Source organism: Puntigrus tetrazona, chromosome 23 (assembly GCF_018831695.1).
Source record: "Puntigrus tetrazona isolate hp1 chromosome 23, ASM1883169v1, whole genome shotgun sequence".
Taxonomy (NCBI): Eukaryota; Metazoa; Chordata; class Actinopteri; order Cypriniformes; family Cyprinidae; genus Puntigrus; species Puntigrus tetrazona.
The window spans coordinates 7,457,030-7,474,356 of NC_056721.1; the positions used below are offsets into that span (position 1 = coordinate 7,457,030).

At 35.4% G+C, this 17,327-nt stretch overlaps 1 protein-coding gene across 1 annotated transcript in view; it reads left to right on the forward strand.

Moving 5' to 3' along the window:
* Positions 1-2,468: 2,468 nt before the first annotated feature.
* Positions 2,469-17,327, forward strand: part of oprl1 (opiate receptor-like 1) — a 28,039-nt gene continuing 13,180 nt past the window's right edge. The window contains exons 1-2 of the mRNA XM_043224105.1: positions 2,469-2,757; positions 3,898-4,114. Coding sequence (XP_043080040.1) covers positions 3,906-4,114 — 209 coding nt within the window. The 5' untranslated portion in view covers positions 2,469-2,757; positions 3,898-3,905. The remainder of the gene's footprint in view (positions 2,758-3,897; positions 4,115-17,327) is intronic.

Sequence of the window (17,327 nt, forward strand, 5' to 3'; positions counted from 1 at the left end):
ATTACGTAATGCTACATTGTTGTGCATTGGACTCAAAACTGTTTAAATCAAGCAAAAAAGTAATTTGACTATTTAGGTAGCATCTGATAAATTAGTATTGGCCTATTTGTGTTCATTAAACAAAAAATATTCTGTTCGTTAGGAAACATGACTTTTTATGTTTTGTCAGCTTGCGATGTTAACGCGCTCTTTGAAGCTGGGTGAACTTAAAATGTGCTCTAATGAAGAAACAAACTCACATGCATCTCACATTTTGAGTATTTTTATGTTTTAAAACTTTTGTGTGAATTGCTCCTTTACAAGACCTTTACTAAAAGCTAAATATTTAGCAGCACGTAAGCTGACTGTTTAGTTGACGGCTTGCCCCTGGTCTCCCCTTCACCGTATATGGTCTCTATCTTTAGTTTTTTGCTAAGTAGTTTATGAGCAACTGCTTGTCGTATTTGTTTTGTAGGTTTCAGTACCAAGGACAGTGACCATCGTGACAGTTCTGCAGTAAACAGGTTTCCACCGGCAGTGCAGGAATAAAGCACGTCAAATTGTAACATTTCATTGCTTAGACATTGCCTTCTATTAATATATAGCACTTTGCATATTTCTTTAACTCAACTAGGCCCAGAGTGCAAGAAACTGCTTAGGAGAGCATAAAATTCATGGAGCAAAATGTTAATGAGACCACATTAATGCACCAAGTACTCTTAGCCTCCAACACATTTTTCTTTCAGGCATTAAAAACAAGAATCAGCCAAGGCTTATGTGACTGATGAGTGTGACATGTTGTCAAAGTAACAACGCTGTGATTTATCACCGGTCCGTTGATACCTGAACATGAGCTCCCCCTGTAGCCAACACTCCCATTTATGCTCACGAGTTGCTGAAACATTTAAGGGCAGCACATGCAACATCACTGACATTCAGCTGAGAAAGCATTTGTGCGCTTCTCAATTCCGTTGCACGGCTGATGAAACAATCTGCATACAAAATCGGCCGCATCCTGCAAATAATTCAGACAGCATTAATGACTTATACATGAAATCTGTTGCAATTATTACGAAAGCTGAGATCAGAGAGGCAAATCATATTTCAAGTGCGTGGCACGTTAAAGGAGTTGACATTATTTGTCAGCATCGGGATTTTAGGTTCAATTGTGTTTGCATTCAAATGAAAGCGTATACTTTAGGTGGTGAAATTGATCACCATTTATCTTGAGCCTTTCAGCATTTCATGTTCCTTTTATTTTTAGTATAGAATTTTTAATGGCCCTGCCCTGTATTTTAAGATAAATTTATAGTTAATAAAATTGGTAGCTGTGCTTTCCAGAGGGTTTCCAGAACCGCATGGTGCCTGTGGTTGTGCTCATTAAAAACTGTGAAATGTTACTGTGAAATATACTGATAAGCAAACAGGAGATACAATGGAAGATAAGGGTAAAACACCTTACATTATATTACTGCAAAAAGTATGAAGTTACATTTATTTAGTTATATTTATTTTACTTTTAGTAATATAGTAACAGCTATTATTATTATTATTTTATAGAACATAGAATATATATATATATATATATATATATATATATATATATATATATATATATATATATATATATATATATATATATATATGTTAGCAAAAAATAATACTAAAAAATGACAAGACCATACAGCAAATTACTACAAATATATAAATAAATTACTAAATTATATAGACATAGATAGATCAGTCATATCTCAATTGTACGAGTCTTCATTGAAAAGTCTGATGGCAAAAGTGTGTAAATACATAAAAAATTATGTCATATAATTTGTATATTTATATAATATAAATTGTCCTTAAAGCCCTCTTCTGTGCAGAACTACTTCCTTTCACCACAGATTCAAATATAAGTTGACAGCCCTTTAACGGTTGAGCCCAAGACTTCGATAGATAGATAGATAGATAGATAGATAGATAGATAGATAGATAGATAGATAGATAGATAGATAGATAGATAGATAGATAGATAGATGCTGTCAGTTAATGCTGTACAAGATAAAACTGGTAAGCCTTAATAAGAAAAAAGAATAAGAAGAAAATATTAGTTTTAAGAATGTTATATTTAGTTTAGTTTTCAAGTAAACAGGTGAGAAAATGTTCTACGAGTATATTTACTGGGTCATGTTTATTTTTTTGTCAGGGTTACGTGTTTTTCTTCTTTTTCTAAAATATGTGTATGTTCACTCTCGTTTACTGTAAAAATACTAGTTGTTTATACAAATGACAATATTTAAAAAAAAAAAAAAAATATTTATAATATTACGTTACATTGAAATCTCCAGCATAAGACACCTGTTCAGACGCGCGCGCGCCGCTGACACCTGCATGCGCGCGCCACCGCTGCGTAATCAGCGTGCCAGGAAGAGAGAGAGAGGGAGAGAGAGAGAGGGAGAGAGAGAGAGAGAGAGAGAGAGAGAGAGAGAGAGAGAGAGAGAGAGAGAGAGAGAGAGACTGAAAGATACCTAGTGGAGATGTAAGTCGCTGCTGAAGATTCGCAACAACAAGCAAGTGCTTTAGCGCACCTCCCCCTCCCACTGCGCTCGTTTAGAGAGAGGAAAAAAAAACATAAAACATGTTTCTCCTTTGCTTGAGATACACAGTGATGTGAATATCTGCGTGCTGTTGGAAACAGAGCTCCGAGACTGCTTAAAACAGAAAGAATAGCGGAAACAAGAATTCCTCGCGTGCTTGCAGGAGTCGGACGCTTAAGCGATCACACGGGTATGTGCTGCTCTATCTCAGTCCTCCTCGCGCGATGTGATTTCAATGATTGTGTACTTTTGTTTGGTCCGCTGTGAACGTTACCGGGAATTTTTGCACGTCTGGTTTGTTTTCTGTATGGCCAAACTGTGTGATGTATTTCATGCGCAAACTGTTGACAGTACAGTAGATGGTTGACCATGCGCCTCGCGTATCACATCGACCTCATCAACTGTAGCGAAATCTATTTAGGTCAAAGATGATGAATGTTCTCAGAGGGGACATCTTTAAAACAAACGGGACAGCTGTAAAAAATCTTTAATATAAAACACACGTTTTAAGTTGATGGTAATGTTAAATTTATGTCCCTGATGGTTTTAAAGGATTTTCCAAACATTCTTCAAGGTGCATACACACAGATTATATATAATATGTATATATATATATATATATATATATATATATATATATATATATATATATATATATATATATATATATATATATATATATATATATATATATATATATATATATATATATATATATATATATATAATTTTATTGATTCATAAATATAAAGAGTTACTTCATTTGACCTGACCTTACAGTTTATGTATTTATGGTTGTTATTAATATCTAGATTTCAAAACATCTTAAAAGTTGAGAGTGGTTTGTTGTCATGTCACATGACAACAAAATGGCTGCCTGCATGTTGGTTACACCGGACTGACTTTAAATTGGTGAACAAACTCTTTTAAATAATATTTTAAACAGCATTACTTTCCTGCACATTTACATTTAGAAGATGATTTTATCCAAAACATCCTACAAAAAAAGAGATTATTATTTTTTGTAAACATACAGCGTCCTTGTCTTATGTACATACTATAGTAATAACAGTACATCAAGCATAATTACATGCAACTAACCCTAAAAATGAATCCTAACCCTCCAATAAGTACACGTTTTTCATTATTTTTAAATGCATGAATTCATAAATAACAAGAGCACCTTACAAGCGTAACCTTACTTTAAATACCTCAAATTGTGACAAAGGATTTTCAGAATTCAGAAATGGAACAACATGTTAGTCGTGGATGTGAGATATAGACAGCATGGACAGCTATTTATGTTTATGTAATTTTTTTTCTCCAATAGCTGCAGTCATGGAGTTCCCAAATGATTCCATCGGCTTTGCTGACCCCAGACACTTCCATCTCTACAACGAGTCCCTGTTCCAGAACAACTTCAGCGCCTTCAACGAGACTGACAGCTTCTTCCCAAGGGGCGTCAAGATCACTATAGCAGTGGTCTACATGATCGTCTGTGTGGTGGGGCTGGTGGGAAACTGCTTGGTCATGTACGTCATCATCAGGTAAGCCGACAGGGCAAAACAGGATGCAACCTCATAAATTAATGGAAAACAGGATGGAACTTGTGTTATATACTGTATTGTTATGTATTAATATTATTCATAATAAAATGAGGAGTTGTGGGTTATAGGTTTGGTAATAGTACACTGCATGACTTTTTTTGAGAGCCACAAGTAAAAAGCTCTGCATTCTGACAGCAGACCACAGGGTCATGACCTTCGGCTCAGAAACAGAATTGTTTTTTTGGTGCAGTGGACAGTTCAGTACTCAAAGTGATCATTCTTTTTCTTTTCTTGTTTATCTTTCCTTTTATTGTCCCATTAACCTCTTGTTGGAACATCATCATTTTTGCAGTTCTGTTGGGTGCCACTAATGTTTCACAAATTAGGTACTGTACCTTTAAGAGGTGTTAAAGGTACGGTACATTCAAAATTAAAAAAAAATTCTGCCCAAACCTGCATAACTTTTAATCAGGTTTCTGAAGTACAAACTCCATATGGAAATTGATTTCCTGACAATCCATTAAAGACAGATCAGTTGTGAGCTCTAAGGTTGTTAATCGATTGTGTATGCTTTTATGGAAGCCACCTGTTTGAATTAATTCAGCTTGTTTTTAAAATAACTATGCTATGTTAAAAGTGGAATTTGTGGTTAAAAAAAATACATTACCCATAAGGCTGTAGAGAAAATGCCAACAGGCAGAGTCACAGTGATCAAAGCACACTTCAATAGTTGTGTATACTGTATACATACATACATATATATATATATATATATATATATATATATATATATATATATATATATATATATATATATATATATATATATATATTATCGCTAACTAGTTTTTGTTTACTTGATTGATTGTGTATTATGTATAATTATATATATATATATATATATATATATATATATATATATATATAAATACAAACAGATGCATGTACATATTTCTGAAAAAAGTATGTACATATATATATATATATATATATATATATATATATATATATATATATATATATATATTAATAATATAAATACATACATGTTATATATACAGTCAACTTAAATATATAGCTTCTATCGTCACAGTCAACAACAAATACTTAGTTTTATATTTCATAAAAAATTATAGTTCTTTCCTTCATTTCAGTCATTAACTACACAGTTTTGTATATTTGCCTGTTTTTTTAAATGTTGCTTTGTCTTAGATAAAAATGTGTAGTGTTGTGATTTACCTCATAGCTGGTTGGTATAGTGCAGAACACCACATTTAACCCCCAGTGTACTGCCGCTGAGACCCCCATTGTACAACCTTCTCACCCAGCAGGCTTTGATCGTTATCCACAGCTCGGTGGGCCTAGAGATGTGAAATTAATTTTCACCCTCCATCCTCGCTCTTTCTGTTTGTTTACATGCTTTCTCTCAATTACCTCATCTATCCACCCCCTCATCCCCCACCTTAACCCTTTCTATCTCCATTCCTGTTTCATTATTCAAAATGTAAGTGCTTTGGTCCTGGAGTTTCACTGTATGAATGAACACTGCAACAGTGGGTCGAAAATCTGTGTTGTAACTAATCATTGTACTTTGTCTCTCTTTCCCAATTCTGGTCTTTCTTGTTTACCCCATTTTATATACTTTCTGAAAGTACAAAGACATTTTTGCATCACCCCTTCACGATCTCCAGCAGTTTGTATACTGTAGTGGCCAAAAACAATTTTTTTGTAATTATTATCGATGGTTTTAACATGTTAATACTTCTATCCCATTCTAAGTCATTTAAATATGAGGAGCCCAATATTTATAATGTTTAACCAACACACTGCAAGCTAAACAGACAGAATGCAGATAGTCCTTTGGATTTCATGTCAAGGTCACATATGTAGCCAATTTAATACCATTTGGTTTCAGACATCTAGGCTGCGTCCAAATCCAAAGGCAGCTGCCTTGCTGTTTCATTGCCCAGTCAGCGCATTAACAGGCAGCACTTTTGTACGAAGACACCTTTTAATAAATCTGGTTCCAGTCTGCCTTTTAGGGCTCCATGTGGTCATGTCTAATGATCTAAAACAAATTCAAATGAGCTGAATGATTATTTTAAAGCAGATACACTCCTAAAATAAAGGTTCTTTATTGGCTTCTGTGGTTCAATGAAGAATCTTTAATAGCCACAGAAATGTTCAGTTCTTTCTAGTGGAAACTAAAAACTGTTTTTTTCAGACTTTTAAAATGTTCTTTATAGAGACAAAAAGAAAAAAAAGGTCTTTTAAGAACTGTTCCAAGAGGTTATTTGAGAGATCTAAAATGGCTCTACTATGGTGTCCCTGTATTTGAATCAAAATATATATATATATATATATATATATATATATATATATACACATACAATAGAAGTCAATGGCTACCAAAGCAGAACCTTTGACAAGTTCCTAGGTTTTTAGTTTTTGTGAAGTTGAGGCTTAAAGTCAGTGTTTGGTGCTTGTACATATCATTCATCTACCATTAAATCTGATTTTAGAGATTTCTCATGCATAAGGTTAGGTTTAGGTGTAGAGATATGGTCAAGACAATGTTGAATTAAATTGTCATTCCAGCGTAAACAAACTATGTAGCTGAATAGTTTGTTTATCAACATTCTTAAGAATATCTTCTTTATGTTTCCCCTCTGTACTGCTCAAGAAGGCAGCATCATTTTGGTTTTATATACAAACATGGTTTGAACTGTCCATCTGGTTGCGTCTGGTTGTCCTATAATGATATTGTACCGCACATGGTGCATAGTGATGTACCAGAGACTAATCATCAGGCAGCCTAGGTTTCCTGTTCTGTGCTGAGTCTTTAGGCCGTCACCCACTCAGGCCCAGCTCACCCACCTTCTCCATCTGCCAGCATGCGTGGAGGCCACAAATGTGTTTACTGTCCCTCCCTCACTGAGGGAAAGTGTATGATTACGCGTCTGATGTATCACTGCTTTTGCTTGGATGAGTGCCGTTGATGATTTCAGCTGTGAAGGTTGTGGCATTCTCTCTCTGTTCACTCTCTCATAATGTATTGTTTTGTCTCTTTCTTGCACATTCTGTCGTGTGAATCAATCGTGTGTTGGTGTGAAGGAATGTGGATGTAAGCGGTTTACTTCTGCCGTGCTGTTCTTTCCCTCTTTAAGAGAAGAGCTTTCCTGCCAGACCAGCGCTTTCACCAATCAGAAGCATCGACCCTCTGGCAGAATGAAACCGTATATGCATCATTCTAATCAGTTTGTCTTGTTTTGGCCTAAATGCTGAGTCAATCCACTTTTTAAAAGTAGTCCTGCCTGGAATGCTTGAGCAATTTCCATGTGTTTGTGTCTAAGTTGTCTGATGACATTGACTAGTGTTTTTTTTTTACAGTTAAAACTAATTGAAGTGTCAGATGTTTGAGGAAGTAACTTGGTGGCTGGTTATTTCAAGAGTGCCTAAGTATAAAGGATGATAAATTTAAATGTTGGAAGATGTTACCATTAAACCATCCATTTGTTTCATTGACCATCTTTCTGTCCATTCATACTTTCATTACTTTGTCATTCATCCATTTGCCTGTCTGCTAATTCTGCCCATCAGTCCAGTTATTTTTCCATTCATTGTTCCAGAGATTCTGTCATTTTTGGGTTGTCTATATGTGTATTGCATCCATCCATACATTCATCCATTTGTCTATCGGTCCATCCATTCATGTTTCTGTCCGTCTGTTCTACCCTCGCCCATCTACCCATTCATCCATCTATCCATTCGTCCATCCGCCTGTCTGTCTGTCTGTCCATCCATCTGTCCTTCCGTGGGTTGTCTTGTCCAGCCATCCTTCACTTATTAACTTTTTTTTATTTATCAATTTATCAACCATCACTTGTTAACCATCCATTCATCCATCCACCCATCAATCACGTAGTATCCTACCAATGGGTTATCTGTCTATCTAGGTGCATACATCAATCCATCTATCCATCTGTCTGTTCATTTATCTATCCATATGTCCATCCATCCATTGGTTGGGTGTCTATCTCCATCCACAGATACGCTATCCTGCCTGTCCGTCCATCCATCCATCCTTACATCCATTTATAAATCTCATACTACTCCATCCAATAGTTATCTGTCTATCCACACCCAAGCATAAATGGATCCACCCATCCATCCATCCATACATCTGTCTGTTCATTTATCTATCCATATGTCCATCCATCCATGGGTTTGCCATCCTGTTTGTCATCCATCTATCTGTCCATGCGTTATCTGTCTATTTAGGTACATACATCTATCCATCTATCTGTCCATCCTTTAATCTCTCTGTAGATCCATGTGCTTGTCTATTCATGAACTGTCTGTCTATCCATGCACATCCATCCATCAATCCATCCATCAGTAAATCTCTTAATATTATCTCCTACCCATGCATGTCTGTTTGTCCATCCTTTCCTTGGTTCATCTGTCTTTTCATGAATCTGTATGTACATCCACCTGTCTGCTCATTTCTCTGTCTGTCAATCCATCATCCTACTCTAAACTCTCTGGAACAGCTTTGAGGTAAAGGTGTGCTTATGGGCATTTGGAGAGAGTTCTCTTCCAGTTGGCTCAGCTGGGTCCTATCGGATCGATACAGGAGCTGTAATGAATTCATCCTCTCTCACTGGACTCAAGACAGTACATTACAAGGAGGAATGAATATGAAACTGCATAACAGTGTTAGCACTGCCCCAGCGTGCCCTAAATTCAGTGTAAATGCTGTTTGGCTGTAGTGATGCTTTTGTGACTGATGTAAATTCATCCTAAGTATCAGAGTTCCATTTTTTATGCTGGGCCTTCTGTGTAAAATGTTTTTAATGTAATTAAATCACGTTATGGCTGGCTTCCATTTAGTATAAGGTGCAGTTGCACCACAAGAACAGCCATACAGTTTTCCACTAAAAGCATGATTCGTTTTATCTCATTATGTTTTTGTTTATTTATTTAGTCTGGGCTAATCTCAGGTTGAATGTATTTTACAGTCCTTTATTTCAGAAATGGCTTTTGTCTATCCAACACTGGACATCAGTGCTTTTATTTGTTCATGCATGGGTTCATAGTCAGTGTGCCAGCGACTCAGGGTGTCTAACTTCATTGGCTCATTATATATGGGTTTATATGCAGATTTGTGCAATTAGCCCCTTACCCTTATTAAAGCTGATGCAATGCAATTGTTACCAGCAAATTAGCAGGGCTCGCAAAATCACTAGACAGTAGTCGGCATAATAGAATATGCAGAGTCTGAATGATTATAATTTATACATGTGTGTATTCTGTATGATCAGGCATGCATAAAGGAAAGTGAAAAGGCCTTTTACTCTGTGCCTGGAAATATATACAGTAGTGAGACATCTCTGACTGCAGTGTGGTCTGCTCAGTTAACTAAAACATAAAACCACCACAGATTTCAAAAGAATCCCATGATCTATGATCAGTCATCAGGATTATGGTGCATTTATTAAGGCCTTTTTAATGCAGATATGTCATTTCAATGCGATGACATATATAGATATGTCATTTTTATATGAACTACATTAATTCAGTTCAGGGAATTCTTTTGAAGCCTGACTTGAGAGGCCATCAGTGGCACCACATCAGTGAATTTCTGTCAGCTGAATTAGTCTGAATATTCAGAACATCAGGTTGTTCACTTAGTTGATTCCAGATTAATAATGTGTTTGCACTGGACAGAGCAGGGGGCCTTAAAAGGATAGTTCAATCAAAAAATAAATAAATAAATAAAAATAAATAAATAAAAATGCTTGCATCATTTAAAATACAGAAATACAGATGAAAAACCATTAAAAAAAATTTGACCTGGGATGAAAAATGTAAAAAAGTATGCTAAAATTCATCCTTAAATTAAATAAATAAATAAATAAATATATCACTGCCCCTTAAATTTTGAAGTGTAGTCCATATTTACTATATAACTGAATGGAAAATAAAAGTTAAATACATTCTTTGAACTTATACAGATTTAGAGCATGAATGTCCATGCTTTAGAATGTGAATGTCCATACCTGAGTGAGTAATTTCTCACTTTAGTGCCGGGTAAGCTGTTGAATCAGAGTTCACAGCAGCTGATATCACCTTCTTGTATGATTTCTGCCCTGGACTTTACTGCTTCAGTGATGCTATAAGGCCTAAACACCTTGCGGGCACTGAGGCCAGGTCCTTTATTTTCAAAATGCTGAAAAACACATTCATGCACGTATGCCTGGCCCTCTTGTGTATAGCAGTGCTGTACTTGAAAATCTATAAACAACAAGCAGGACCTTGCATTACTACAACGCACGGGTTACCTTAGTAATTGATCACTGAATAGGAAATCCTTCGACTGACCATTGGTTCCTTCTTACATTATAGACTAAAAGGTCTAGGTATAATTAATATTTTCATAGTGTATAAAAATAGTTCTGCATGCTTCACGACACCTTATGATAGTCTTTGAGCAAACAAAGTGCTGTATAAATGAAATCAAATTTAATTAAACCTTTTATTCTATGTCTACATTCACCTCATTGTCTTTGTCTTAATTAGAGACACAGGTTGACAAAGATTTCCAACCTCTTAATTAAAACATAAAGAGACTTTGTTCTCTTTCTGTGGTCACTTTGTCATTACGCACATGCTTTTATCTTAACTGTCTTTCTCTAAGCGACTTTCATTACAAGGTGGACGGTCAATACAATTGGCATTATTAGTTTTGCTCAATTGCTTCTTAGTGTCTTGCAAAAAATAAAAGGCTTCTATGAGTAATTGCATTGTTGCATGTGAATCGTGAGCTCCTATGCACAACAATTCATTAGCTGTGATCAAAACCGCATCGCTGAAAAGGAACGCCGGAATTGCTTGTGGCACATAATACTATCTCAGATCAAACACACAGTATTCAGCCTAAATATTTCAATCATATCTCTTGAATAAAACAATATCCTTTGAGATCCCAGTGTTGGAAGGCACACGCACATTTAGTTCTGTGGCTTCGGCTGTATTCCACGGATCATCAGAAATGAAGCCGGTTGCTTGATGTTGAACATTTAGAAGAATCCATAATGACTCTGAAGGTTTTTAACAGTAATGTTCACCCTGGTGGAAACAATTTCACTTAATGACCAAGCATTGGAAAGTCATTTAGCCAAAAAAGGCAAGTGACTGAGTCATCTTCTAAGAAAAACTAAACAGACAGAACAAATTGTGGAGAAGTGGTGCATCACATAAAGGGAGATGACAACAGCATGACTCTTAACAGATGGGAATGAAAGGACTAGTTGCGTAACTAGGAATGTGATATGTTTGGCCTTCCTGTTTAGTTATGTACTGTATTGAGAAGAATAAGATGAAGATTAATATATACAAACACACATGACATATCACACTTGTAAACATGATATAAGGCGGTATAACAGCACGACTGTGTAGGCCAAGTGCTGAAGGTAATAACAGCGTTAGCAGCCTACGTTATCTCAGTTCTACGAGTGTGATCTTGCCTTCATAGAAATTTTGATGGCACAAGTGTGTAAATACACAAACAATAACAGTTAATTGCCCCTCTTCTGTGCAGAACTACTTTCTTCTACCACAGATTCAAATATAAAGTTGACAGTTTAACAGCTGAGCACAAGACTTCAAAACGTTAAGCATCGAGGAACTCCTTTACCCATTTTGCTGTGCGACAAGGAGCATTGCCCTGCATTAAAGACGCTGGCTGATTGGGTGATGAACGAGGGGGAGAGTGAGTCCAAGTTTTCCCAACAATGGAGGCAGATCCTGTTCAGAGCTGAACTGGCGAGCTATTCCAGCTGCAGAGCTGAACCGATTCCCCACTGAGATTCTCCTATCTTGTCCTCTCATGCAATTGTCTTTTATGGTCAACCGCCCCTTTTTGCATGACTTGCATGAGTAAGGGAACTTGCAAAATTACCTTATTCCAGAAATCACAGATTAGAAATGACCAGCTTCTTTTTGCTATTCTGCTATTGTCCTTCATATGGACAGCCTGCTGTAGGAGGGTTTCAGTTATTTTAAAATGGCTCACCACCTGGCAAAGTCAGCAAAAAGTTGGGTTTGTTAAATAATTAATCAAATTTGCACCAGGTGCCATATTAACAACAGTAACTTGTAGGCATTTGAAAGCATTCTCCAATTGTGAGTTCTTTTTCAAATATATGATTTAAGTTATACAGTGTTTCAGAATATATTTAACTCAATAAGTGAAAATGCTTCAAAACTGTGTTTTTACTCTTGTTAAGACTGTACAGTGCTGTACAGTACAGTTTTTTTTAACTATCACTTTTAAAATGATGATTCCTCATATATTCTGTTTTTCCAAGACTGCGAGAATAGCCAGCCAGCTAGACAGATAAGCACTAAGCATTAGAGAATAAGACCCAGTGTTTACAGAGAACTCAACACTAAAAGAGGTTGTGTAAAGTGACTGTCAAACCACAACAACCTCAACTAATCCAAATACCAATTTCATAAAGTAAAAAAAAAATAAATTCAGAAGGGAATAGCTGTGCAATTACAAGTGCTTTAATTTACAACCCGTCATCCACTTTATTGTTATCTGCACCCAAATGGGTCCAGCGCTGAGCTGATGCACCACTGGAAAAAGAAATCTGTTTTACACTTTATGACTATACGCAATGTGGAATGTTTCATTCCAGTGTGCCTGCAGACCCTCACTGTGTCCCAAGCTCTCTGCAAGGAATGGGTGCCGTCAGAATTAATGTTTAAACAGCTGATAAAAACAGTCTACAAGCAATCCACCCTGAACCAAACCCATCAGTTAACGTCAAAAATTCACAAATCCACAGTTTTTATTTATTTCACTGGAGAAAGCAGTATTATTATGCACTATTACTTTGTGAATTTGTTTCTTACAAACACACAGATTTTCACTTCACAAGATGTTAATTGTTGAAGTGGAATCGTGTGGATTACTTGTGGATTATTGTGATCAGCTGTTTTTTATCAAGATAAATTTCAACCAAAATGTTCCGATGGAGAAAAAACTCATCTATATCTTGCATGTCTTTAAGGTTAGTACATGTTCAGCAGTTTTTTGTTTTAATACGAGCTATTCTTATGAAATGGTTATAGTTTTCCCAATTGATTATTTCTCTGTATGCCCTGCCTGAATTCAAAACGCTGCGCTTTTGTGCTCTGTTGCATCAGACTTTGTTTCAGCCTCCAGCATGCGCACAGACAGGACTCACTGTGCATAAACACTTACGTACAGGTGTGTGAGTTGATAATGTAGCGCGTTTGGCAAAGCACGCAGAAGCAGTCGGACACAAATGCGCTTGGCAGACATGAAGTTGTGGTTCCCAGCAGCTCCTTGCCAAATGAGAGACCTGAAAATCTGTGCAGTCATGCACTTGTTCTGTTTGGATGTGTAAATCATTAATTATGTACAGGCAGGGGCTAATTCAATTCACTTCCCTTTCCAGGCTGTTTGTTTTTGAAGCCACTGGATATGTCGTGTCTGTAATAAAGATGCCACCGGTTGACGGCTTGTGTTCAGTCTCTGGGTAATTGTTACGGAATCTAAACTCAGTTAATGTGAATGTATCTGCAGGAGCAATTCTCGCTTTCCATTACGAGGAAACAAATGAGAACCCTGAAAAAGTTTTGTTGACTCTGCTGATGGTTTTTCAAACCAAATTACATTTATTTTATGTACTTATGGCAACCCTGTTAGCAATCCCTGATTCGTGTGAATATTTTGTAGCAATAAAATGTTAACAACACTCAATAATTAAATAGATCATAAAACACTACACCGAAATGTAACATATTATATATTAGCATAAAGTGAATTAAGCTGTCACGCAGCACTCAGTGTTGGAGTTTGGAAACAAAAGTGTGGAGGAAAAAAAGGGTGTGGAAATATATAGTAATATATATATAGTATATAGTGAAGTTTTCACTGTATTTTTGATCAAATAAATGCAGCCTTATGAGCATAAAAGATTTTCAAAAACATGAAATAATCCTTCTAACCTTGAACTTCTGAATGGTAGTAAAATGTCCTATCTCATGCTTTATTAACTGTACAGTATATAATAGTTTATCTGGCTTATGGAGGATTTATATCCCTAATAATTTACAAGAAATTATGAGAGACCAAGTTTTTCCTTTTTACGTCATCCCCACTTTATCTTTATTTTATATATATATATATATATATATATATATATATATATATATATATATATATATATATATATATATATATATATATATATATTCGTTGAGACTGGTTGAAGTAGAAATATTATTATCTCTCATTCAATATTTAATTTAATTTTTCATGTATTACTATAGCAAGTTGATTTAATAATACCAAGTTAAAATGTGCAATTAATTTGAAAAGAATTTTGAACTTTAATTTGCATAACCGAGCTGTTGCTGACAAGCAATTGATTTGATTTAGTTTAATTAGGTTAATTTCACCCATTTCAAAACCTCTGAATAACATGCAGTTTATGGTTTCTGTTGAACTCTGAATTTGTCATATTATTACCCAAAATGGTTTCGTGCAGAATTCTCAACAATGCTGATTGATATTTGAAAACAGAAGAGTTTGTTTTTCATGCTTGTTTGATTTTTACCCACACAGTTTTAATTGAGTTGTTTGTTGTCTCTCCGTTCTCTTGTCCTTTTCCATGCATAGTAATCCTCTCAGGGCCTGCTGGGTATTATCTGAACCACTGGCAGGGACTGGTACATAAGAAATTTGGTTTTTGATTATGTTCAATCAAAGCAGAAGCTTTGCACAAGCAATGATGGGCTTTACCCAGCATGACATGAAATGTGTACAACAGCACAGCAAACGTCTGGAGCCACAAAGCTTTTGATTAAACATTTACAATTCTGCATTACTATAGTGTCAGAAACAAAAATGCCACTCAATAATTATTTTACCATTACATTTTAAGAATTAGGCCTGAATGCAACTGATTAGCTAAAAAAAACACGGGACACTGGGAAGCTCTAGCTGATTACTGCTCACACGTTTGTTCAGGACACTGCCAAAGCATACACAGACACACACACACACACACACACACACACATATATATATATATATATATATATATATATATATATATATATATATATATATATATATTTTTTTTTTTTTTTTTTTTTTTTTTTTTTTTTTTTTACACTGAGGCCATCCAAAGTTGTAGGGAATGAATTTCTGTCCTCCTAGTTATAATGATTGTCATTAGGCTAATGGTGCCAGTCATGCAGTTTGTTTTGCCTAGTTTTGGCAAAACATTGTGTGCTGCCTGTCATTTTGTCAATCCTGACTCTCTCCCCAGTTCATTTAGTCTGTATTGAGATGATTAATGTGGTCCTTAAGGGGCTGTCCCTCAAGTTGCCCATTTTGGGCTCAGAATTATTGCACCACTACCCAAGTAAATTGCTTGTGTATATATATATATATATATATATATATATATATATATATATATATATATATATATATATATATATATATATATATATATTTTTGTGTGCATTTGTGTGATCAAAACAATACTTTTTTTTTTACTTTTTTTTTTATTACTCACTAAAAAGTATGCTTTATTCAAGAATCATTTTTATTATTAATAAATTCATATTTATTATCTCTATATGCTCAGGATACAATTTAACAACCATGCATGTAACTGAAAAATTTGTTTCAAGTTCAGTGTGCTTTTTTTTATTCCTTGTCTTTCAGTGACAGACTGGCACTGGTGAGCTACAATATTTCTATATGAGTGTAGCGAAACATGTTGGCAAAGCACATTCAATCTTTATCATTTTATATAGCCGTCCTTGTAGATTTTCTTCATAAAGCCATCTTGCACAGCATCTGAAAGAACCAATTACTCTGTGATTTCAATTGATTTTGGCTGTGTACAGGACAGTCATCTTTATCCTGTATAGTGAGTAAATATAATTATACTCAAGTACATCTACATGATGACTACTTCAGCAGAGGATTTGTTTGTCTCATTGCTGGAGTTCATGCAGAACGAGTGGCATTTAATGCAATGCTATGAAAAAATTCCCTCTTTTGCACAGCATTTGATATCGCAACTGATATTTCGTAAAAGTTTTGTTTTGAAATATTTTTTATGAGATATGTATTGTCTTTGGATGTTGACAATTCAAATAAGTCATCCATCATTTATGAATCAAGCTGTCTTTTGGCTGCTGTGGGGAGACAGTAAAATTTGTTATAGCTCCCAAATGGAAAGTTACACACCAGTAACTGCATTTATATCATGCGTACATGTGACGGCCACAAATGATTAATGACACGCATATGGCTTATGCGCTTTACTTAATATTACATCCATTTTGGTTTCAGAAACCAGAGAAAACATTTGATGAGGTAACACAAACAGATATCCCTTGTGTGTGTGTGGGTTTTATGTCTGCTACTGTACTCCAACATCAGCAAAATGCACTATAAATACATTCATATTTCTATGGGCTCTTTAAAATCCAGTTGTTTATAACACAGCATTTTGCTATCTGCTATACACTACCATTCAAAAGTCAGGGTAGGTTTGATTTTTTATAAAAATACAGCAAAAAATTACAGTTATCATTACTCCAGTCTTCAGTGTCACACAATCTTTCAGAAATCATTCTAATATCCTGATTTGCTGCTCAAGAAACGTTTACTATTGTTATCAGTGTTGAAAACAGTTGTGCTGGTTTATATGTCAAAAACATGGTTTTTTTACTATTTCAGCTCTTCAGATTTACTTAACAATCGTAGCTCAGGAGGTCTTCACTAAAGCCGTGAATGACTTTTGCAGATCAGGTGTCGGAGTGAGAGTCTCTAGTGACTGACGACACACACACACACACACACACACACACACACACACACTCAGTCGCTCTCACCGGTACTGCATAACTCCACTGCTTTATTAAGATTTGAGATATTACTTGGCGGAAAATGAAATTAAATTCCAGCAATCTCAGCCCTTCCCCTGTGACTTCAGTGGCTGCAAGACAAAAAAAATTATACAATTAACATAAATATATCATCTAACGTGGCAGGTCGTATAATATTTATAGCAGATCAAGTGATTATTCATTCTTTTTTCCTGCATGGATACATAATCTGTGAAGAGACTGTTTCATGAACCAA